This window comes from Rhinocladiella mackenziei, assembly GCF_000835555.1.
Source record: "Rhinocladiella mackenziei CBS 650.93 unplaced genomic scaffold supercont1.1, whole genome shotgun sequence".
In the NCBI taxonomy this organism is placed as follows: Eukaryota; Fungi; Ascomycota; class Eurotiomycetes; order Chaetothyriales; family Herpotrichiellaceae; genus Rhinocladiella; species Rhinocladiella mackenziei.
Genome location: NW_013550604.1, coordinates 1,339,087 through 1,362,126, shown reverse-complemented (window position 1 = coordinate 1,362,126; position 23,040 = coordinate 1,339,087). Strand labels below are relative to the sequence as shown.

Genomic DNA, 23,040 nt, shown 5'->3' with positions numbered 1-23,040 from the left:
GTGGTAGAATGTTTTTACGCAACAGTTTCGAGGACGATGTTTTGGTCTCTGCTGGTGGTGGTGGAGTAACGTCTTGTGAATATTATTCATTTGCAGAGAGGTAGTCGGTAGGAAAAGATTTCCCTGGAAGTTGAGAATGAATATGCCGGTAGGAATGCGTGGGTGACTCCGCTCGACTGGCAGATGCGATGACATGCGTAGAGACAATGATGCGGCCACGTCGGATACTGCAATGAAGATTCGCTGTTGACACAACTTCTGTCTGGAGACATGCTGTGTGAGAAGTCCTGACCCCCTTTTGTCCTCCCATGGCGAGCTTGGTTCCGCGAACACTCCGGATTCGAAATACCAGGCTATTGCCAGCGAGTGTAAACAAAACACATGTATTGTCTCTCAGCTGGGTTCGTCGTCTGTTCATCATCTCGTAGGACTCAATGGTCTGTTGAAACCTCCAACCCGGTTCATGTACTGCCGATACTGTGTTTTCTTCTCCTTCCTCACACCGTAGATTTGGTTGCCTGGAACTTTCGTATTTTGTGTGCTCTTGAAATTTGTGAACCCCATCATCTTTCTGAGCAGTGCATCTTCATCGTCCTCGTCCATAACCACATTGTCTCCATTGACTGGTGGTCTCTCCATCTCTGTCGCCTCTGCTCTCGACTTCGATCCTCTTGGTTCGTTCCGTTCACTCTCGATCCGGTTGTGGGGTCGTGCTCGGTCATGATCAGTTCGTTGAGGTGGTGAGCGTGTACGTGCAAAGGAACTGTCGCCATTTATCAGTGGTGAACGAGAGCGTGAGCGTCGATGTGAGCGTTCACCGCGGTAATCTGTGTGGCGTGAGCGAGAGGAGGTATCATCTGCGGGCTTGTCCATACCTTTGGAAGATCGATGTCGATCACGACTTCGGCTTCTTTCTCGTTGACTGTATCCATTAACTCCTCGACCTCTTCCGCCCCGGTCACGGTCTCTATCGCGGTCACGGTCACGATCACGATGTGGCTTTTCCCTAGACTTGCTCCTCTCTCTTCGTCTTTCGTAAGTTTGTTCCCGCGACCTTGATCTTCTTCGTCGATCATCATCCCGTCTAGAGCCTCGCCCACCATCTCGAATTTCGCCGTGATGTGATCTTTGCCTGGGATCTCTCCCACTCGGACCGGGTCGCGAATCAGTCTTGCTATCTTCATCCAACATCGCCACGCCGTCCGCCCGCTTGACGCGTTTTGTTGGAGGCTCATCCATGACGAGTATCAGGACTCGGGGTCAGTCGTTGAGGGGGGAGCCAGGAAATTGGCCCGCAGGAAGAGGCGAAACTGTCGAGGGATGGTTCATGACGTTGGCTGCTCGTGGTGGCTTTGTCGTCAAACAGAAATTAAATTCCAGCCTCGACCATTCCCTTTTGGGAAAAGTCAATGCCGCTCTATTATTCCCACCGCAGCCTGGGTCATCACCTGACTTACTCTCATGCCATATTCCGCAAGAGCGCGCATATCATCTTCTAATTAATCGACCATGATTAGTCCAAGAGGCTAGGGAAAGATGAAGAGAGATCATACTCTGGCCCCGATCAAGAGATAGAAGCGAGTTGACTCCCACAGACCCGTTTCCGTCCACGATTCTCTTAACAACTCAGGCCCTTGGTCACCGGAGTTGGCAGATACAAGATCCTCCTCCGGATCCTCCTCATACCTGGTCTCCATATCTGTCACCGCAGCACTCTGCACCGCTGCATCGAGAGATCTAATGGTTTGGTCCAAGTTTGCCCCAGCCAAAACCTGATATTCATTGTCCGCCCTCAATGTCTCTTTGATTGCCATATCTTCAAGTCGATCCAATTCCGTTCTTTGAGCAGCGATCTTTCTCGACTCCGAATTGAGCTTTGACTCTAGAAGATCCTTATTTCGTTTCAGCTCTCTCACTGTGATTTCAGTCTGCATGCGAAGCCGGGTAAGCTTTTGGATGGAGTGACCATCGTGTAGCAATCTTGCCACAGCTTCTGCATCAATCAAAAATTGCTCGAATCCATTTGCTCTTATGCACCGCGGTGTGTCGGAGGTGCGCTATGGAGTCGAGAATCTGTGGAAATGGTTTCCCGAGTCCCTGGAGATCCACTTGTAGGAACTTGTCTTGATACCCGTGTCCATCTATTCAGCTCGGCAGACTCTGCACAATCCCATCCTTCACGTTTCACGCTCTCTTTCATGGTTCTCACTCCAAACTCGTAGCATGCTTCCTCCGGAATTCCTTGCACTTTCACAAGCAGGGGATGTTGTGTCTGGAGAGGCAGATATACCGCATAGAGTGACAGGGTACTGGCGGTCGCGTGAGGGAATGAGCGCTTGCGGGATTTGGTCGTTGAGTCTTGGGACGCTGCATTTCATATTAGCTTTGTAGGCCTTCATTATTAGGAAAATAACGTCCTGACTGCGCCCGACCGGTTTGCCGCTCTCCTGGCTTTTGCTTCAGTCCTCGCAGCTTCTTCCTCGGAAGCTGAGCGTTCGGTACTTTGCGCTGGAGAAACCTCGAAGACCTCAGGAAATCGGATTTTGGCTTTCAATGTGGACTCACAAATCTGCTGTTCCACAAGCACTTGGGCCGCATTGCAGACATTATCGATGTTGTGCTCCTTTATCAAATCTAATATCGACGATGTGTTGTTGTTTCAGGATCATTTCTCGAACCTTCCTTAGTTTTGCGTACCTACGCATCAGCTCCTTTGAAAGTATTCTTCAGCGCGGGGTGTACGAGTCCTTTGTCTGGGTTGGGGATGTTCTTTGTCATGACATCTTGAGGAAATGAACGCGGATTTGGGGGGCCACAGAGGAACAGAGGGATATGAAGAATTGCTTAAAATACCTTATTTTTTTTCTCTTTTTCAAACGTGCCAGTCTGCGGGGTAGGAGAGTGGTCACAGTCTATCGCATTAATCTCGTTTGAAAGCATCTCAACGAGGCCACGTCGAGCTTACCAGCAATTTTGAATCTGTCTGGAGGCTTAGGTAGCGGGACGATGGCCAAGTTCGATGGTCTCCACGCAATCACAGCGAATCCCCAGATAAAGCGAAACGGTTCGACTCGGGCACCCTGACTTCTGATTCGAATATGGGAGCAACTTGCGCGATGAATGGACACGTGGGAAAAGTATTACGAGAGGATGTGAGAAAAATGAAAAGCCAAAAAAGGCAATATTTGCGCGTGAGGACGGCATACGCGGATCTGACCACCACATCGGGCGGTGCTGTATCGGGGTTTTCCTACCGGGCTGCCGGGATTGGTTTAGTGGCTTCAGGGTGGGAGGCACAAGCAAGCTGACTGGCGCATAATATGACTACATAAAAGATCTCTGACATCCGTCGCCTTGCCTAATACAAGCCTTGGTATACAAACAACAGTATTTCGGCCGTTGTAATTCTTCCTATCTCCGACATTTGGGATTACGTTGGTTAGCAATGGAGCCAAGTCCCAATTTCGCAGCCTTCCGTGTCGTATGTCCCAATGTGGTCGAATTCCAGCAACAACATAAGTATAAATACCTACGATGGCTCCCCAACGGTGCCACGAACAAACCTCCGGAGATTGCCCAGTCGAAGCTGCAATCGACCCTTCGCATACGATTTCATCTGACACTATGGTCTCGCTAAAGTCTGTGTTTTCAATTGGCCTCATTGGCGCAATGACTGTCGCTGCTACTCCCACCGGAGAGAAGAGATCTGGACGTGGGTGTGGAGAGGTGGACATTATCTTCACGTGTGTTCCTGACCAAGTCGACGGACTTCCAAGACGACGGGTAACCTGTGTTTTTCCAGTGGCTTACCTCCGTACCATCCGCTTGTCATAGAGCAAGGCTTTGATCCCGCCGTTGTCGATGCTGCTCTTCGGGGCGACGCCGCTAACATCCTCAACGCTGGGTACAACCTCCGAGGTGAGTCTCACGGCCCTTATCACTAAATCCAGCTTCAGCCGGTGTTTAACTCGAATCTTGATATATAGTCGTTCTCATGGGACCGGAGCAACCCGTGAGCGTCCTTGCCAGCCAGGTACAAGGCATCCACTGGGATGGTACTGGTGTCGGCTATGGCGTCAGAGGCTCGCGACTCGAAAACCTTACCGTCCGACTTGAAGGTAAGTAAGCGGGCATAGTATACCAATTCGCGTGAGCGGCAAGAGAAGCCCTAGCTCACAAATGCTTCGCTCTTAGATATTATCCAGCTCTATCGTGAGAAGGTGCCGCGCGCTCCTACCATGTTCGACCACTCGCCCGACTCGGCTCTTTGGGCAATCGAGAGACGTTTCCCGCTTTCTGAGGACTGCACGGACGCACCAGGCACGGATCTGGTAAGCACTCAATTCTCTTGTCACCAGAATAAATTGTGTTGATGTCCGTTCCATTAGGGATTTGAGATTTTCTGCGACATTTGCACCGAATAAACGATAACGACCTATAGCTCCTACCGAGCATTGAATTCAATGTCTCTCTTAGGGGTGGCGGAGAAGAAATTGGAAGGTGGTTAGAGGAGAATGAGAAGCTCCCTTTTATGCTTTGGGAGCAGTTTGAGCTGTTGTTGGTTACTTTCTATCGTAATATTGCATTCAAGTCTTGCGTTTCAAGGACAAAACAACGACTCCCTAATGTGCCTTGCCGGGCATGGGCGGCCTTGTAATATTATTGGGATTTCTTCAATTCATGGCAAATAAGCATCGTTTATAAGAATGGCTCTGTATGTCCGGAAGACTTCCTGGTTGCTTTGGCCTCGATGCCAAGCGAGAACAAAGAACCTTTTCTCGACCCTGTCAAATGCCGTGATGTTCAGGGCAAATTGATATCTGCACCAGATTCGACAAAAAGAGTGACGATTTCGTTGAAGATGTCTTTTGTTGGGGCAAGTCTAACTTTTCCCACGGGGAAGGAATCCTAAACACTTCGTAAGGAGTCCGTGGATGCATTCAGGTCAGAAAAGTCGAAGGTGCAGAACTTCCACCCATTCGCTGACGAGCGAATTCCGATTACTGTTGAATAGGGCCTTAGCAAGAAATTGGAAAACGTGATGAAAACCCTCAAAGCCTTCCGGCCGTGTCACCGTGCTTGTTCACTAAGCGTCCTCAAGAGATTTCGAACGCCACCAAACGACGAGGCCGCTGAAAGAAAGATATTGCCGGGACAGGAGATATCATTCCTTTCGCACCATTTAGTGCTAGGCTCGAATACGCCTTGTGATGGCAATAAATCGATTCCGCCTAAGTGGTACAGAGTTTTCGTTCGGCATAAATTTGCTTTGCTTTGGTGATAGTTGAGGACATAGTCTAGGGTATTGACATATTCCGAGCAGGCCGTTTCATGGATTTCCTCGTATACAGTTGCGAAGTGGTAGGCGCAATGAGCCCAACCGAAGCGGAAAATGTCATCCATGGCGAAATGGTCCGGGGGGGATCATGCCCATGAGTCCGCGTATGCATGATTGCCATCAAAGTGATATTGACATCGAAACGCAGGTCTATGTGGAGTGAGATGATGTAGCTTCACACCTCAGACGAGCTCAGAAAAATCACGAACCGTGTGGTGTAAGAATACCACATTCTGGTACAAGTCCACTTCAAGTAACCCTCGGCATCTGATGCGTAGGCGACCGTCAGCAGATCTTCACAGATAGAGCTTCGAACACCCGGAGACAGTATCTCAATAGAGGCGCTCATTGTCTCTTCTGGGCTTGTATTACCGGGTGTAATGAAGCTGAACAACGCTGAATAGTGTGATATCCTGATCCAGGGTGCTGACATATGCGATTTGTAGCAGCTTTGACGCTTACTTTCCGTGGAAGGATACCAAATTTCCTAGCACGTGCTTGTACAGAGTTTCGGGTTTTCATGGCGGATCGTCAAGCCTGAGAAATCGTTCGTCCACACCGTCATAGTTGCGAAGACCCGAGACAAGTGACTCGACCACAAGGAAAGTCCAAAGAAAGACTCTCTCGGATCCAGAAACAATTTCCGACTTGAGAGATTCAACAGCCTCCGCATTCTCTTTCACAAAAGTCTTTATCCGTGGACAACCCCCTGGCACGTCGTCAATGTAGCTTCTCACATCTTGCCTGGTCAGATCCTGTAAACGTAATTTGAGAACGCCTCGATACATTCGGGATCAGCTGATAAGAGGCCACGATCTCGAGATTCTTTCCACAAACGCCAAAAAGGCATGTCTAGTAGCGGTGTTATTTCACCATAGAGCCCATCAATACCGTCACCGAGAAGACAGATCTTGCAGTTCGTGTCTTCAACTTGGGATAACCGTTTTGAGAGCTTCGATGATTGCTCGTTGAGGCGGAGGCTGAATTTCGTTGCGCAGGGCTTTGTCTTAAAATAACTCTCTCGAAAGCTTTATCAATTTCTTGTTGCGATGGACGCCGAAATATCGCCGTGTAGTAGCCATTCGTAGTCCAGGTCTTTCCGGAGTGCTTCCAGCCATTAACATTCGGTTCTAGAAAGATGGCGCTCAAATCAATCTGGGAACCGTCTTTCAACAAACGTCAAATTGTGCTCGCATACGTCGTGGAGGATCGACTGCCACAGTCCAAACTGCATCTAAACTCCACCGTTCCAAAAGATGAAATTTGCGGTGACCGGATGAGGCTTAGATGGCGGCCTGTTCTCTGGGTTACCGCAAACAGAGTAAGCAGAAATTTCCGCCGCTAGTCTTTGTGGCACTCTTTTTTCCTAAATTAGCCACTTGTGTTGGTCCGCGCCGGGAAGAGCCTGTTGCTGAATCAAGTGACCAGGTGAATATTCTCTGGTCCGACTACCTTGACTCAGTTGGATTGCTGCAAGACTCTTCAAGTGTCCTGTTTGGGCGGAAGATTCATGTTTCTCCAACAAACTTGCGACGTGGCTTGTCTCTCCATTCCAAGGCCTGGGTGAACATGTCCTTCTGATGAAGAATAGATATGTTGGTTCTTTGCTCAAGCTGGTTTGAGTGCCGCGGATTGTTTGTCCGCTCTGGGTTATTTCGTTGCGGTTTACTTCGTTGCCCAGTCATAACCTCAGACCTGTCAGTATATGCATTTGGATCTGATTGCCGTATTTGCCCTGTCGTCCAAAAATAGATCGAACTTTCTTCCCGGACCATCCTGTTCGAAGCGCTTGCCAATGAATTTTCCGGATCGACTTTCCGGGTGACCGAGCCATTCGGGCTATGCGAGAGCTCAGTTCATCTGACAGAGTAGCACGTTTGGTAGTAAGCTCTTCTGGTGTCTGAGAGCTCGGTCAGAATTCATACCTTATCTGGCTAGGGTCGCAGGTGCTGGCCCCGCTTGCGCGAGAGGATTCGAGAATCGGTAGCGATATTCTGTAGCTCATAATTGTCCGCCGTGCCGCCGGACCGGCTGATTTCAAAGCCAGTGTCGATGAGCTTTGCTACGAATTAGATGGCGTTGCCGGCAAGCCCCCACTATTGTGAAGGGATCCACTGATACGCGCGAGACTAGGTTTCTTGCATTCGAAAAGCAATCAAATCTGCTCAACTGGTACTCAAAATCCACTCGGATAGCCTTACACTGATCAGCTTGATGATGTTGGATAGTTGGAGGCCAAATCGAACGTAAAAAGATCCAGGAAGTTTGATGTGGTCTGTGGGGTCAAAGCCACGGGGTAACTTTCGCTAGCCCTGCGCTAGGAGCACATGATCTGAGTCCTGCAGTTGGGGGGGATTTCATCGGATCCAATCCGTGAACCACGTCGAGTAAGAGGGTACCCCGGGGGGCACATGGTCCACGGATTGGGTCCGATGACGGTGATCCGGAAAATGGTTAATCCGTCGGGGGATGAGACGAGACGAGCTAGGGTTTTGCCCGAGCTCGACTAGTCTCGTAGGCAGCTGGGAGATCATCGACAGGTTCGGAAGACTCAAATAACTCAGGTGATGGCGTGTGCATCCGCGGCCGCGGCCGCTCTTTTGTTGTAGGAGTACGTACTCGAATCGGCGAAGTTTGAGTTGAAGGAGTTGTTGGTCGCTGAGGAGGCGTGGGTTGAGGTGAAGAAGGGGTTGTTAGTGCCTGAGTAGATAGCTGTCGAACAGCAGTGGCAACATTTTCAGCGTGGCGATGAACGTTGAGCCATACAAGGATCATACCCGTGAACTAGTCACAGACACGCCGAGAAGTGGCGACAATTATTGTCTATATAAACATGCGAGGCAGGACCTTAGTTTGATAGAGAACAGAGCACATAGTGTAACAATCAATGTAACAATCAAGAACCTTCAATATTACACTCATTGTTCAACACAAGACAACGCCACTCGCGCCATGATGTCCTCCTTCCGTTTCGTCACAGGTCGAGAAGCGCAAGATTGGCCGTGGATTCTTCGCTGTCCCGTGGCTACGCTTTAAGCTGTCCCCAACAGAGTTCGAGCGCTTTGAACAACACTATGAGGAAGACGGATTCGTCCAGGACAAGCTTCGGTATGATGTGGTGTCAAACTGGGTGCAACTCGAGATGTCTTGAATGCTCTCTCTCTGTTCTCTATCTATTTGCCGAGGTATTGAGGCTTCTTTTATAGACGTGCGAATACTACGTCGTTACTCAGAGCAACCATCAGTAACGTCGTCGTCTATGGAAACCTCTCACCAGTGTTTCAGCTGTGGAGCCTGTACACAATAACTCTTTGTTCAACACGTCGAGATACACGAAAGGTGTGCTAACAACACCCGTGCCCACTTGTCTATTGCTGTCGCTGCTAATGTCTCTTCTCTCATATGTCTTTCCCCTTCCACCCTCAGGGAGGCAGCTTTTCTTTCATACTACTCTCCACTGCTTGCTTCCTCTATCACGTGACTAGTTGGCATAGGCCGAATGCGCAGCCGGGTCCACTGGCAGCGCCTATTCCGTACACCCCCCTTGGCTAGTCAGTACACCTTGATTAGTAAGCGAAAATACTATTCAGTACACTAATCACGTGATAAGTTTTATTCTGTATAACGGCCTCTGATTGGCTAAAAGTTGACGTCATCTTTGTTAGTTTAATCACGTGATGCAACTTTCCCGCCACCGCCATCGGATTAAATATTTTCCGCGCAGCTCCCATCGAATCCAGTCCGTGGACCACCTAGAGAAGCTCTATTAATCACGATACGATACGATATTCATACACTCTGTGCCGGCTAAGCCCATAGGGGACTAGCTAATTGCTACGCGCTACCTCTGTTCTCCACCGGTTCATTTTTCTATTAATCACACTCGAGATGCTTCGTAACCGAGCGTGAACGGGCCAGCCTCGACGTCGAGATGATCCATGGATTGGATCCGATGGGTCGTGGTATTTCATCGGATCCAGTCTGTGGACCACCCAGACAGGCTCTACTGATCGCACTCGAGATGGTTCGTAACCGAGCGTGAACGGGCAAGCCTCGATGTCGAGATGATCCACGCATTGGATCCGATGAAATCGCCCGTCGCCCATCGGATCCAGTCTACGGACCACCCTGACAAGCTCGATTGGTCACCCTCTATCCCCTGCACGGTCGATATCTCGTGCTGACTAAGGTATCAAACCAGCGCCCATAGACTTGGGGGGGACCGCCCATAAGCCGAGGGGTAACTGCCCTGCTTATGGGCGGTTCCCCCCCAAGTCTATGGGCGCTGGTTTGATACCTTAGTCAGCACGAGATATCGACCGTGCAGGGGATACCAGAGGAAAAGGAAGGAAGTGTGTATCCTGCTTCTCTACCCTCTACCCGAAGATCACTTCTACGCGCTAGCGTTCTACAAACACGCCACTTACCGTGGAGATTCGAACGTCGCTAGGTCAACAAGAACCAGGGCGAATAGAGAGGTGTACGGAACAATGCGCAAAGTGTATTGAGTATACAGAATAAGCCGTGAAAGGAAGGTTGGTGTACAGAATAAGGAGGCTGGGGACACTGTACAGAATAGGCAGGTTTATCGGTGTACTGACTAGCCAAGGGGGGTGTACAGAATAGTCGCTGCCGTGTCGACTTCACCCCATCACAACATATGCTGCCACAACGCAACTACAAGATCTACGAGAGCCAGGTGGAGAAAGAAGCATCGCTGCTTGCTCCTCAGGCACCAAGTTTTCACCAAAATGAGGTCCTCGGGTATATTGGGCGAGACATCAGGAATATGGCAGGGACGCCCCTTCCGATGGATTGATTTTGGCTGTTATCATACTCGCGATCAATGGCCCGAGACCGGAACATACGCTGCCACAGCCTCGCTCGTCTTCCCCACTCGTGAAGATCCAGAGTCTTCACATCTTCAGCATATGGAATGTTGTTGGGAGTCTCATGCGCGGGTCGTCGGCTATCTTACGGCCAGGCTTGCAAATAGATGAATCGTATCCAGGTAAATCCAAATCAAATGAAATCATAATACCTGGATTTATTTGGATATTTAGATATTTGGATAAAAATTCTGTCCAATCAGCGCTCGCCAGCATCGGATAACATTTGCCAGAAGGTTTGACATGCTCGAAGATATGTGCAAAGTTGCCACCCTGGTGGTTAGTATACATCACAGAAAAAGAATAGGTATGAACATCCTCTCAAGCTTGTGGTGTGCATTGATTGTTACATTGATTGCTACAAAGAGCTCTATCTGTTTTGCAACTGGTCCTGCCAGATTGCCGCATATTTACAACATGGTACTGTTAATGGCTCCATCCAGAAAGCTAATCACACGGATACCGTGCTTGATACAGCTCCCTCTACGATTCACAGTGAGCCTGTCGGACAATAGTCAAACAATGCGGACACGCCAGATCCATTGAGATGACCAAAACAGATCCCACAGGGTTGACAAGCTTGCTATTTCGGTGTAGATGCTGCTTGGAGGTGTCATTTCCAGGGGACCAAAAGGTGTCCTTGGGATAAATACTAGGGGCTAGAAATCGTCTCTCGCATATAATATATGAAGAGTTCGTCAACAAACGATTTACGACGTCCTAAAAATTGATAGCTGGCCTATCTGTACGACCGACTGGTCCCAGGTGAAAGGCTGAGATTGCCTGGATTGGCAATTCTGAAAAAGAAACCCATATCCACGTTATCGTCCCCGACCCCGACCTCCGCCGGCGTCTATGCTCTCCAGCACCTTCCGTGTAGGCTTGATTTGCCTTCTAGTCATGCCATCTTTTAGCAAGTCCTGCAAACGTACGTTGGATTGCACATAGTGTGCGCTTGTCATTGCTTGCAGGGGTCTCGCAGACTTATTTGCCGCATGTCGAGAACGCGCACTGGAGTGAGGTGTTGCCGTAGTTTTGAGAGCAGCTGTCAGACAGCTGGTGCCTAGTGCCAAGAGCCCCTATTCTAGCCTTTGTAGGGGGCTTCCCCTCCCATCTACAGGAGTTTTCACCCCTTCTATCCGCCCTTGCTCCGTTCGACAGCAGCATGTCTCGAGCGCTTGGAAACCGTTTGCTCGACAGCAAGCTCATCGGCCGAAGTATCGGATTGGTCTTGAAGTATTGATAGAGATGTATGGCTGTCTGTCAATGTAGTGGAAGGGCTACCAGCAGGTGCGTGTCAAGCTACCTGATTTGCACGGTCGATGATATCGTCTCGATGGGTTTTTCTCAAGTCGCGGAGATTGCGGAAAACACCGGCTCCTTCATGAAGTTGACAGTCATATCAAACCCCCGTCAGCTTAGTCATATGATACTCGGGAGGTTCCCCAGGGGCCTTAGGCGGAGCGTCGGATGGTGGCTGTACAGTGCCAAGGTAGAAATTAGTTGAAGGTAAATCCTATTGACCCCATCAGAACAGGTTGCTAGTAGCCACGCGATATAGCTCCCTACTAACGAAAATTACCTCGAACTGCGGCAGCCTGATCGCTCGGCCAACATGTCTGCCTGCTTTGGAATCGTCCCAAACGCTGCAGAGGGTTTGCTCCCTTCGTCACTCTCGTTCACGCTCTTGGCTCGAGCACAGCCTCAACTGAACGGCGTGGATATTCAGTGCGTCAGATTGAAAGCATCGCGGCTGTAGTATTTTCCATCGAGTCATCCAAAATAATTTGTCCTATGCAAGAAGAAAGATTTCGTTATGGCATCGTGACTGCCATTAAAAGACACTTGCACCTCGTGCGTTGTGCAATACCCCTACTAAACCACCAATTCAAAACAGCTTATTCAATTGTCGGGAGGCTAAGTCCGCCGTCAGCGTTTCATTCGGTGTTTTTTCACCAGCCATTCTGCCTGGTGGGTCATTCGGAATGACGCCTACTTACGATTTTCATAAATTTCGGACACAACTACGTCACCAAAACCATCATTTGAAAATTTTCCAGCCACGTCGGTTAATAGTCTACGAATATTCAAGAACCACCTCCTCAGCTCTCTGCGTCCAGACGGTTGCATGATCGAGGTATTGAGGGATAAAACAGCACCCGCCCCTAAGGAAGATCTTGTCTCAACTTTCAAGAGTGGGGCTAATGTTTCGAAAGGGGTAATCCTAGCGAGTCCTTGGTGAACGCTCCCTAGTGCCACAATCATTGGCCTTTGCCTGGGGACTTTTGGGTACCGTTTACAATGCATATAATTCCCCTGCATGCGGGTAGAATCTTCAACAGGCTCGACGCGCCGCTCTGGGCCCCTTTTCACACCCGGTACGGCAAGTCCCTGGAGTTTTGCCTTGGGTTCGATGCATTTCAGTCCTTGACTTCCCCCGAGGTTCTAAGGTACTAGCGCGTCAGCCCCCAAGCTCGGCGACTCCTTGACTTTCATATCCGACTAGGCATGGGATGGACAATCGTGTGGTAGCAGTAGTTCCCAATGGGCCGGGCGGCGTGTAGGGGCGTAAGAATTTAGTCAGCCAATCAATCAACCAGATCATTCGATAAGCGATTGATTGGCGCACCATTTGTATTGTAGGTGGGTCTTTTTTATTTGGAAACGATGCTCGTCTCAATGGTCGAGTCCAATTTCAAATTGCCTACTATTAAGCCTCCTAATCCCCAGGGTGTAGCAATGCAGACATCCTAACCTGTCCTTTGCCATCCAAATGGATGGCCTCCAGCTGGACGATTCTCATCGTGACAATGGTTATGCGCCTACATATTCTGACAAGGTAGTATCTTCATCTTCACCTTCACATACGTCCACCACGCCTATTGTCCTACCTCAGCATGATGTTTACAATGCGCCTGTTGCACCTGATGCGCCGACTCCACAGTCTCCTAGGCGTCGCCTCCCTTGGGGACTGTCCATATTAGCATACACCCTCCTGATCGCGGTTATAACATTTCTGATAACGGCTGGTGCCGTGGGAGGAGCACTAGGAGGAGTTCTTGCAAGCCAGGACGATTCCGAGTAAGTGTATCAGGGTCACCAAAAATGAACATGCCTGATAAAAAGTCAGCTCTTCCACTCAGACGCAGACTGCTACGGTGACTGTAACCAACACCGCCCCTACCGCGTCAGCAACTCCTTCTGGTCTGGTAAATAATTACACTCCGCTTCTGCCGGATCAAGTCAACACGACGGCGCTCCAATGTGTGGATCAGGCCACAATAAATTCTGCAACGGGAGAACAGTTCCAACTGAATTGCAACATAAACTTCCCCGACAACGATATGATCAACATCATCGCATATACCCTAGACGCCTGTATCAATGCCTGTTCGAACATGAACACCTTTGCAGGAGAAGAACAATGCCGTGGCATACTGTTCAACGCCAATCTTCAAAAGACGAATGCCAATCAGAATGGAAATTGCTGGTTGAAATCCATCATGGCTAACCCCTCTGTCGACAGAGCACCTCCATCGGTAGGGGCTGTTCTATTATCATCATGAGGAAAACAACTGTTACATTATAATGGATACCCCTCGGCCATGGCAAGGAGACTCGGATCCCGTTTAAAAGACAACAAATCAGAGAGATCTAAGGCCTGATTTTCATGGGAAGGATGTGATGTCGTGGCTCATGACTTTTCAGCGATTCATGACGTTGAACTTACACCCATTTTGACGGCTTTGAAACCTTCTGTTTCTGGAGTTTGGATGGACTTGAAAAGATAGGAAGAGGTATATTTGCTTTTGTGGATGTCCAAGAGTCTTCCTGCGATTGGAGTCCCGGTCGCATTGAATCTATCCCTCTTGAACTCTTTCTCTTTGATATTAATGTTGGCTCATCCTGAAGGTAACACACTCGACCACCTTATGCAATCCAAGCCAGTTCATCATTGCCATCGCCGTGTGATAATTTGCCTGATATTTAGTAGCTTGGTTGAAGAAGCCTTCACCACCCCTTCGGCTGCACGGAGTTGAAGATACTTTTCTTGATTTTCTTCGCGAAAGAGTCGCGCGACTGAATCCTACGACACTTTTCGCGATCTCCGCACTCTTATTGATCGTCACCTCAGCCCGTTTGTTGAGAAGGAATCCTACGACATTCTCGATCCTAGGATATGCCAGTTCACCATGCCGTTTGGACGGATATGGAGCGCTCTTGAGACTGAACAACCCCCGCAACAATATCAATTTATTGTCCTTCAATGTTCTAAACTTGAATAGCAGCACCCTTTGTCGCCTGACGGTCGAACACTATCACCAAGCTTCAAATCTGTTTGGCTTGGAATGAGGCGACTTACCCAGCACTCCTTCCCGCCAGCACCCTGTGCCTTCGGCCACCGTTCTCTTGACATTAGGAATTGCGCTACTTGCTCTCTTCCTGCGGCACTGAACGGTATCTGACGGATATCTGTCAGGTGATGGGAAGCTTTGAGAACCCAAATTGCCGAGCTCGTCAACAGCGAAGGACTCGAGTATTCTATCATTCAAGAACGCATCACAGCGGCATCGAAAACCTCCTCCGTCGCCAATTTGAAAACGCCGCCTCGTCAAGACAAGTTGGAGCCTTTCTCTTCTCCAGCGCCAGTGAGAATGGCCAGACGGGCACATAGCAAATCTCATCATCCCTGCACCCAGGTAAGCATCTCTTCCACTCTGACCAGTCAAGGTACTCGACCAGCCTCCGCATCCGCCCCGTGGCCCGGCCGAGGTCTGTGTCCCCCTCTACAGAGGATAAGAGATCCCAGCAAATTGTCTTACCTACCTGGAGAATCGATGATCCCACTAGGGACGTGTGTGGCGAGTTTGGGGCATAAAGTACTCGGCGCAGCGAGCAATCTCCATGTCTCGATCTCGCCGACGATGGTCGAGAAAGGGTAGGAGAAGTCTCGAGGCCTCGTCATTAAAGGCAGACTTGGATTCCAAACGGCCAGAAGCCAGCAGCCTCAAGGGAACAGCAAATCGCTCGACCATTCTATCAGTGACTGCCTGCCAATCGGTCTTGTCGTAGACCGCTTGCGTAGTTCGTGACTATCCCGTCTAGTTCTGACCGCAGCGCTCTCAAGCTCTTGCCATTTAATTCTCCCCAGCGGTGCGTTATGACAAAGTTGTCAAAGTCAATGACAACTCTCCCACCGCCGATACCAAAGAATCTTTGCGAAAGCGCCTTATAGGCGGCAAAGGCATTCTTGATCTTCGACGTGGCCACGGCCCCGGTATATCTTAATTCCGCCTCCGTCACGGAGCATAAGATGATTTCAAATCCCATCTCCATTCGGATGAAGCCATATAACTAGCCCGACCAATCTTCTTTTGCTACTCTACAAAGCTCACGCGCGCGTTTTTTTATCACCATCCAGATTCGTCGTTGATAGGGGGAAATGTCCTTCAAGGATTATCTTGTCCTGCATGTCCAGAGTGCCGAGCCCGGTCTTCGCGGCGGACATGCCATCAATGTACAGCAGCCGGAGTGGCCGTTCCGTTGAGTACGTTTGAAGATACCCCCAGTCATTCTGGTCAAGAAACCTTTGCCACAAATCGGAACGAGGATTTGATGAGGTCTCCTGGTCGAGAGGCTCTACCTGATCATCCATGCGCTGCGGCGATTTAGTCCGGGATGAAGGACCTTGATCGTCGGTGCGATTAGACTTAGACCAGTGCTCTGACGGATGGGCGAAGAGCATGGCGTGTTCCGGTTCCAGAGAAAGCCACTGCTGCCCTACTATAGGACCCTCTTAAGATGATCCATGGTAGAGCTGCATGCCGGTCGGGGTCGTCGCCAGGAACGCGCAGCGGCTCTCATAATTGATCGAGGAGCCGAATTGCCTCATGGCCGAATGGACCGAATTGAAAACGAGGCACGCATCTGGCAGATGCACCGAGGAGCTTGCGCTCTGCCATCGAGCAAGCCCCAGAGAGAATAAGAGGCTTTGCAGGAAGGCGAAGGTCATGTCGGAGAATGAACAGGACGATTCGGCAAGGGAGGTCATTTGGAGACAGCGAGATGGCTGGACAAGGCCGCGTTAGATGTAAGAGTACTTGGAAACCCAGATCTTCCTTGATGTGCAGTCCTGGCCACTCATATCTTTGACTGGTTCGAGTAAGAGTCGAGAACTCTACATCCCGTTTGGGTATAAGTGACACAACCTTCTGATTGGTCAGATTTATTCGGCTAGCGAAATGCATGCTACAGCACCAGCTTAAAGGTCTCTGTACTTATGCCTCGATGCCTCCATTGGAAAGAAACGACGCAATCCTCGAGACACATTGGACTCGTACAATTTCTAGATAAAGCAGAGATCTTCATCGAGAAGGCGGCGGCAGTCACACGCAAGGCGGCCTTAAATAGCAAGGGTGAGGATATGACCTTGGACCAAGTATAAGAACCCCAACTTCCTCCAGGATATCATCAGAGTTCATTACCTCGCAAGCTCAATCTCAAAAACTCTCAGTCTAAGATACATTGTCCACTTACATCCATCAACATGAAGTTCACTCTCATCACCATTTTGACCGCCGCACTCCTCGGTGCCCACGGTGCCTCTGCTCTCTGCTGCAGCCAGTGTGGGAATGTTTACCGGCAATGCGTCGATAGCTGCGAGGCTGGCGGCAAATCATCTTACGAGTGCCAAAAGATTTGCTACCTCCAGGGAGTATGTGCTCTTTCCGGATCAAATGTGGTGCGCTATGGCTGAACATTCATCGCCATGCTGAAAATATTGCCACATATTGTTCAACACCTGGAAACCAGCAATGTTACCAACCTGGATGACGAGACCAAGGAAGTGTTCAGGAGCTTAGTCGCCTTCGAGAAGACCAAACAGGTCTTCGGGATTGCGGACGAGGAACGAACCGCGGTCAGACTCATCCATGACATTAAACAGAAAGGATCTAAGGCTCAGTATTATACCCTGTTCAAACAATTCTCTGCCAAGTTCGACGGGAACGACGAAATGTACACAGTGGCATATTACAACGACCTGAATGATAGGGTCAAAGATAAAATGGACATGATACCGAAAACCTATCAAAAATTGGTTGACGAATCCATCAAGATCAACAACCGTCCGTGGAACGACTCCAAAAGAGGAAAGGTTGAACAGGGAAGCTGTCGAACAAAGGTCTCATTGAATGACTGAGTAGTAGAAAGTGCCCCTTTATTGAAAAGGGGTTATCACCCCTATGCAGGTTTTAGGGGTAGAATAGGAGAAGAAAGGGGGTCAAACCAACGTATATATATACTAGCAATCTAGTAGGACCGGTTGTGAGGTAGACGGAGCATTCAATACATCTCAAGTTGTTCCCCAGTTCGACAGAAGCTTTCAGTTCGGCGGCTACCGAAAGAAAATCCATGACAACGGGAACCCCGATGGACCTCGACCTGTACTTTATATGTGGAGAGCCCAGACATCGGGCTAAGGAATGCAAAGCAAACTCCAGACGTTGCACATGATGAATTAAGAAACAGCCGGTATAGGAGAGGAAAAGGCTAACACTCCTATGAAGACCTAAATGGTCGCCCAGGACCAGGGTAAGACAGCACTAAAGGGCCGCCAGAACTCCGGACGAAGAGTAATGCCGTTCGGGGAGCCAGGGAAAGGATTCGGAACGCGACTATACGGCGGCGGAGACTTGAGACAACTTTGGTGCTACTAGAATTCCATGATACTGTGGAGACTTATCAAGAAGAACACTGACCTTGACTGGTCCGCGAACGCGGAAGGAATACCCTCATCCAAAAGCAACGGCAGACTTGAGAATGAAGCATGCCAAGAAATAAACGTCGCCACCAGACTTGTCCCCCGGGGCAAACGCGGAACGAACTCCAACAAATCTCTTTTCACGTCCATATTTGATAGAAGCGGAGAGAATATCTCCGACTTCTCCCCCCCACACCCGGGGAATGTCTATCCCATGGGAAAGGAAGTGAGCTTCTTCTGCTCTTGGGAGGACTATAAATCCCACCCAGGTCCTCCACATTTGGTCATTTTCACTGCATGCTCTACAAGGTTTTCTCACCTCGACCTAATTATTCATTGTGAAAAGCAAAAGTTTTGAGAGGAAGAACGGGCAAAGATTTGCTCGAGCAATCCGTTCCATCACCAAGATGACTCCGAGCCCGGCTCCAAGCGAGAAAGAGAAAGATCTCGCTTCCATTGCCCACGTCAACACCGTCTATCCACCGAACCCAATCGACCCGGTCCTTGATGCCCGCGTGCGGCGAAAGCTCGACTATCGCCTCCTCCCTATTCTCACCCTAATCTATCTGTTCGCTTTCATCGATCGCTCCAATGCCGGTAATGCCCGCGTGCTCGGTATGGGTGAAGATTTGCAGCTTGACGGATACCGCTTCAACATCGGTCTCTCAGGCTTCTACGTAACGTACATTCTACTCGAAGTCCCCGCAAATATCCTATGCAAGAAAGTCGGCCCGAAAGTATGGATTCCGTTTCTAGCTTTCTCCTTCGGTGTGATCACCATGTGCATGTCGACGGTCCAGAATTATCAAGGTTTCTTGGCCGCAAGGATCTGTTTGGGGATTTTTGAAGCGGGCATCATGCCTGGCATTACGTATACGTTGTCGTGTTTCTATTGTAGGCACGAACTGGTATCTCGTGTGGGGCTGTATGCGAGTGTGGCGTCGTTAAGGTACGCAAATACCCAGCGCTGTGATCAATATCGTTATCCCAATTATATGTATATACATGTATACGTATGCTGATATTATTGTAGCGGTGCCTTTGGCGGCCTTCTCGCAAGTGGCCTGACAAAGATCCCACAATGGGGCATTATCCACAGCTGGCGCAACATCTTCTTCTTCGAAGGCATCATCTCCATCGTCTTGGGAGTCGTCGGCTTCATCATTCTCCCGTCGTCCCCGGAAACAGCATACTTCCTCCCCGAGGCCGAGCGACAAGTCGCCATCACACGAATCAATCGCGACCTTAAAAGTCAGAAAGTCGAAGAATTGAATATGCGCTACTTCAAGCGTGCGCTGTTGAATCTCAACACGATCTTGATAGCTTTAGCCTCGTTCTGTTCGCTGCTCACCATGAATTCGATGGCGCTCTTTGTCCCCTCACTCCTCGCTGCAATGGGGTACAGCGGCATCCACAGCCAACTTCTCTCTGTGCCGCCGTATGCATGGGCGGCGTGCGTCTGCGTGACGGTGACGTTTCTCTCGGACCGTACGAAGCGACGGGGTGTATGGATTCTGATCGTCATGCCATTCACGGCCACGGGCTTTATCATCTTACTCACGGTCCACGTTGTAGGAGTACGATACTTCGCTCTTTTCCTGTGTTTGACAGGCGCATTCACCGCGTCACCTATGTTCGTTGCTTGGGTCGTCGATAACTCCGCTGGGCACACTACACGGGCCATTGTCGCGGCTACTGTCGTCGGGTTCGGGAACATCGGTGGCATCCTGGCTACTTGGACATATACCTTGCCGGACGCGCCGAAGTATACTAAAGGACACGCGCTGAATTTGGGATTTGCATGCCTTTGTCTCGTGATCGTGGCGGCAGCAATAGCTAGTTTGAAGCGAGAGAACAACATCAAGGCATGTGGTGGGCGGGATGATCGAGTTCGAGGTTTGACGGAAGATGAGACGGCGGATCTGGGCCATTTGCACCCGGAGTTTAAGTTTACGTTGTAGATTTCAAGAGATGACAACAACGATGAAGAAGAATCTGGGGAGCGTAGGCCCGCCAATGAAAACCCGACTCATTGAAGGTTTCAAAAATTCAGTAGATATGACACTGGCCAACTTAATATCCGCTGATGTGTATCCCTGTTTCATCTTCCCCCCCTTCTTTTTTCTTCCATAAGCTTTAGCAATCTTCCCGTTAAAAATTGAAATTAATCCCCAAAAAGTCGTTGACATTCATACCCAGCGACGACTCTTCCGGACCGAAATCATTGCCCACCCCAAACGTAAACGGCAAACTCGGAGAAACCATCAGATCTTCTGGAATCATCACCCTCGTCGAGGTTGATGTTGATTTCGGTGCTTCTGTTCAAATCTTCTTTTAGCAGTCGATCCCACCTTGCTCTTGAATCAGGATGGTGTACCTGTAGCTTTCAGCACGGTAAACAGAAGGTGCAAATAATGTCGACACCGCTCCACCATGTGGTTTCCCCTGTCAAGCAGCTCGAGCGCCCGAAGTGATCGAGTCAGATGTTCCATTGCCTCGTCAGCTGTGATGATGAAGAATTGGTCGGATGCGACGTTCTGTGAGCGGCTAACCAGGAAGCTTCCAAAGACGACTAGGGCGGCGTTGAAGGCTGACGTTGTAGGCATGTAAAGTCAGTGTTGTCCATCACTTTGGTTCACTATTGGAGTCAAAGTTGCAGGGAGGGAGGGCTCACTGAAATACAATGTATACCACCATGCCCCCACCAGTTTTCTTTGATAGCCTGTTGCCGTGACTATCATGTGAACGATCGAAATAATCTCAGAGGCCGTACACATGGACACCTGGATGCTGTGGGATCCAATTTGTTGCAACATCTTCATCTCGTTGGTATCCCTCTTCACTCCGTTGCGTGAATCCAGGAACTTGACGAGGATCGGCCGGTGCAGTAGAAGTCGAATGTTCAAATATCGTAGAGTCAATATGGTTCTTAGTCTTTGCCTGGTTCTCTGAGTGTGGTCTAAGTCCGGCTGGCCTGTTTGGGCGGCTAGATCATAATGTGTCAAAATTTGGAGGTCAGGACACAAGTTCTGTTCCCAGGTGAGGAGTTGCTGTTCGATCCCGAATAGGCGAGTGACTGTCTCACTTATTCCGGGTGGCTTTTCGCAGCCGATGTTTTGGCCATAGAGTTGATCGAGAACATTCCAAAGAACTTGATAGAGTTTTCTGGCGGACCTTAGAATTTTGCGTGACGAAGAATCACGAGGAAGAGCAAGGACTTACATTGTGCTGGCAAAAAAAGCCACATTCAAGGGGTTCTTTGCTTCCCACGAAGATGAGAGGTGGGGCTGCGGATAGAAAAACTTCTCGCTGGGCATTTCGAGTCGAACGTACGAGTCTGGAATTGCTGATGGACGTCCGAAAGTCATGCTGAGGGTTCTGTGAACGTCGGATTAGTTCCGGAGCACGTTCAAAGGTGGAAAATGCGATAATGGTACCTGTCAAGCACAACACAGCCAAACCAGGTTCTCTTTCGAATTTCCTGTTCTAACGGAGGAAGCCCTCTAGAACACTCGCTTGAATGAAGCCCTAGCTGCATGGCTGCTTTCACCGCCAGCCCATGAACGACCCAAGCTTCAATCGACTTTTGAGTGCCCCGAAGATATTGGCCCAAGATCAAGAGATAGTGTACTGTAGCACAGAGAGAACGTGTGAGAGTCATCAGTATCGATGTAATTCAAGTTCGTCCAGATATCCGACTTTGACAAGCTTACCAATTTCCAGACTTGTTCCTCGCATAATTTGCTTACTACAAAGACCAACGGCTCTTTGATAATAGATGTCGGAGCCCTCGAATCGTTTAGTCGCGTCAATGTCAACATTGATCCTAGTACCAACGGCCATGGCAAGGATGATGTTGAATAATCCCAACCAGGTCCTCCGAACCGTGGGACGACTGGAGTCCTTAATCTGAATGTAAGTCTCGATGAATGTGTCTTCATGGATGTAAGGATAGAGGTATCCGGGATAAGAGAAAAATTGGCTGAGTAAGTCCATGACAACGGATTCCGAGGGCAATACAAACAAGTCGACATTTTGTGAAGATTGATTCCTGCAATCTCGACGACGGGGACTCGATCTGGAGAAGCTGAAAAGCCCTCCATCGATGAATTCAGAACTCGAATCGACCCGAGGAGAGTGAAAGGAAACATTACTGGCCTCCGCGGCAGCTTGCGAGATATGGCGGAGGAAAGCAATGTTTGAAGACGGCCCTGTCACGCTGTTAGGTATGCTATTGGGAGTCATTTCGAATGGGGGCCATACCGAAAAACCCAGATTCTTCCTCATTTGTGAAAACAACAACCCCCATTGCGTCAACTCGTTCGGTATCCTCACTGACATCTTGCACGACCAGTGAGCTATTCTGACCTGGGGCTGATGCGTTGATATTCTCCGCTCGAAATGTCTGCCCAGACGCACGTATGTCATCGAGTTGGCTTTGGACAGACTCCAAAGCCTGTTCGACAGTGCGAACCCGATTTTCCAGAGTGGACAAATAGCTTTTCAAAAGTCAACGGCCACGCTTGTTGCCTCTTTCTGGGCATGGCTTACTCTCTACCAACGATAACATTAGGGGATGTGGTCGACTGTATGTAGTTGCAATCAAAGGCCATGTCTTCACATGGCGAACATTTTGGCCTTTTCCCATCGCACTAGATCCCATTTGTCACTGGCTTCCGACATACGGAATTGCTGAAGCTGGGACAGGGAATGAGGGATGGATCAAACTCAACTTACGCGTGATTTTCGAGTTCTGCATGCCGCGCAAGCAATGGCCGTTCTTCGTCTCTTGTTTCCAGTGATACCATCTTGATTACCGGCCTGGTCTGATTCTTCCCTCGAACGCTTCATTGTGGAACCACCGACTCCTGAACATCCGCTAGACATACTTTGGGCCAAATTCACCGGAGATATGGCGGAAACAATAGTATTTGAACTGTCGTATAGCTGAGAGCTTCCATATCGCATGCTACACCATCTGCACCAATTGGGTTCTCAGCTCTAGCGTGGTGGATAGCCGGGGAAATCGGGGAAAGAAAAAGGCGGAGATC

General features: G+C 49.5%; 7 protein-coding genes across 7 annotated transcripts; 4 read left to right on the top strand and 3 right to left on the bottom strand.

The window, feature by feature from the left end:
- Positions 1-417: 417 nt before the first annotated feature.
- Positions 418-2,598, bottom strand: Z518_00479 (uncharacterized protein; the record flags this gene model as incomplete). Its single annotated transcript, XM_013421082.1, has 5 exons — positions 418-1,253; positions 1,598-1,993; positions 2,038-2,367; positions 2,433-2,508; positions 2,566-2,598. 5 exons carry the CDS (start codon positions 2,596-2,598, stop codon positions 418-420), a joined length of 1,671 nt encoding a protein of 556 aa, XP_013276536.1.
- A 1,071-nt stretch (positions 2,599-3,669) lies between these two features.
- Positions 3,670-4,424, top strand: Z518_00478 (uncharacterized protein; the record flags this gene model as incomplete). The annotated part of the gene is made up of 5 exons (XM_013421081.1): positions 3,670-3,743; positions 3,803-3,918; positions 3,987-4,118; positions 4,195-4,331; positions 4,389-4,424. 5 exons carry the CDS (start codon positions 3,670-3,672, stop codon positions 4,422-4,424), a joined length of 495 nt encoding a protein of 164 aa, XP_013276535.1.
- An 8,576-nt stretch (positions 4,425-13,000) lies between these two features.
- On the top strand, positions 13,001-13,793 carry Z518_00477 (uncharacterized protein; the record flags this gene model as incomplete). Its single annotated transcript, XM_013421080.1, has 2 exons — positions 13,001-13,308; positions 13,358-13,793. 2 exons carry the CDS (start codon positions 13,001-13,003, stop codon positions 13,791-13,793), a joined length of 744 nt encoding a protein of 247 aa, XP_013276534.1.
- Positions 13,794-15,267: 1,474 nt separating this feature from the next.
- Positions 15,268-15,564, bottom strand: Z518_00476 (uncharacterized protein; the record flags this gene model as incomplete). The annotated part of the gene is made up of 1 exon (XM_013421079.1): positions 15,268-15,564. The coding sequence occupies one exon, from the start codon at positions 15,562-15,564 to the stop codon at positions 15,268-15,270; it is 297 nt and encodes a 98-aa protein (XP_013276533.1).
- Positions 15,565-16,996: 1,432 nt separating this feature from the next.
- Z518_00475 (uncharacterized protein) lies at positions 16,997-17,428 on the top strand (the record flags this gene model as incomplete). The annotated part of the gene is made up of 1 exon (XM_013421078.1): positions 16,997-17,428. One exon carries the CDS (start codon positions 16,997-16,999, stop codon positions 17,426-17,428), a length of 432 nt encoding a protein of 143 aa, XP_013276532.1.
- A 968-nt stretch (positions 17,429-18,396) lies between these two features.
- On the top strand, positions 18,397-19,950 carry Z518_00474 (uncharacterized protein; the record flags this gene model as incomplete). The annotated part of the gene is made up of 2 exons (XM_013421077.1): positions 18,397-18,938; positions 19,023-19,950. 2 exons carry the CDS (start codon positions 18,397-18,399, stop codon positions 19,948-19,950), a joined length of 1,470 nt encoding a protein of 489 aa, XP_013276531.1.
- A 190-nt stretch (positions 19,951-20,140) lies between these two features.
- On the bottom strand, positions 20,141-22,840 carry Z518_00473 (uncharacterized protein; the record flags this gene model as incomplete). The annotated part of the gene is made up of 9 exons (XM_013421076.1): positions 20,141-20,307; positions 20,367-20,579; positions 20,664-21,154; positions 21,212-21,367; positions 21,427-21,619; positions 21,703-22,200; positions 22,253-22,488; positions 22,541-22,641; positions 22,727-22,840. 9 exons carry the CDS (start codon positions 22,838-22,840, stop codon positions 20,141-20,143), a joined length of 2,169 nt encoding a protein of 722 aa, XP_013276530.1.
- Positions 22,841-23,040: the final 200 nt, after the last annotated feature.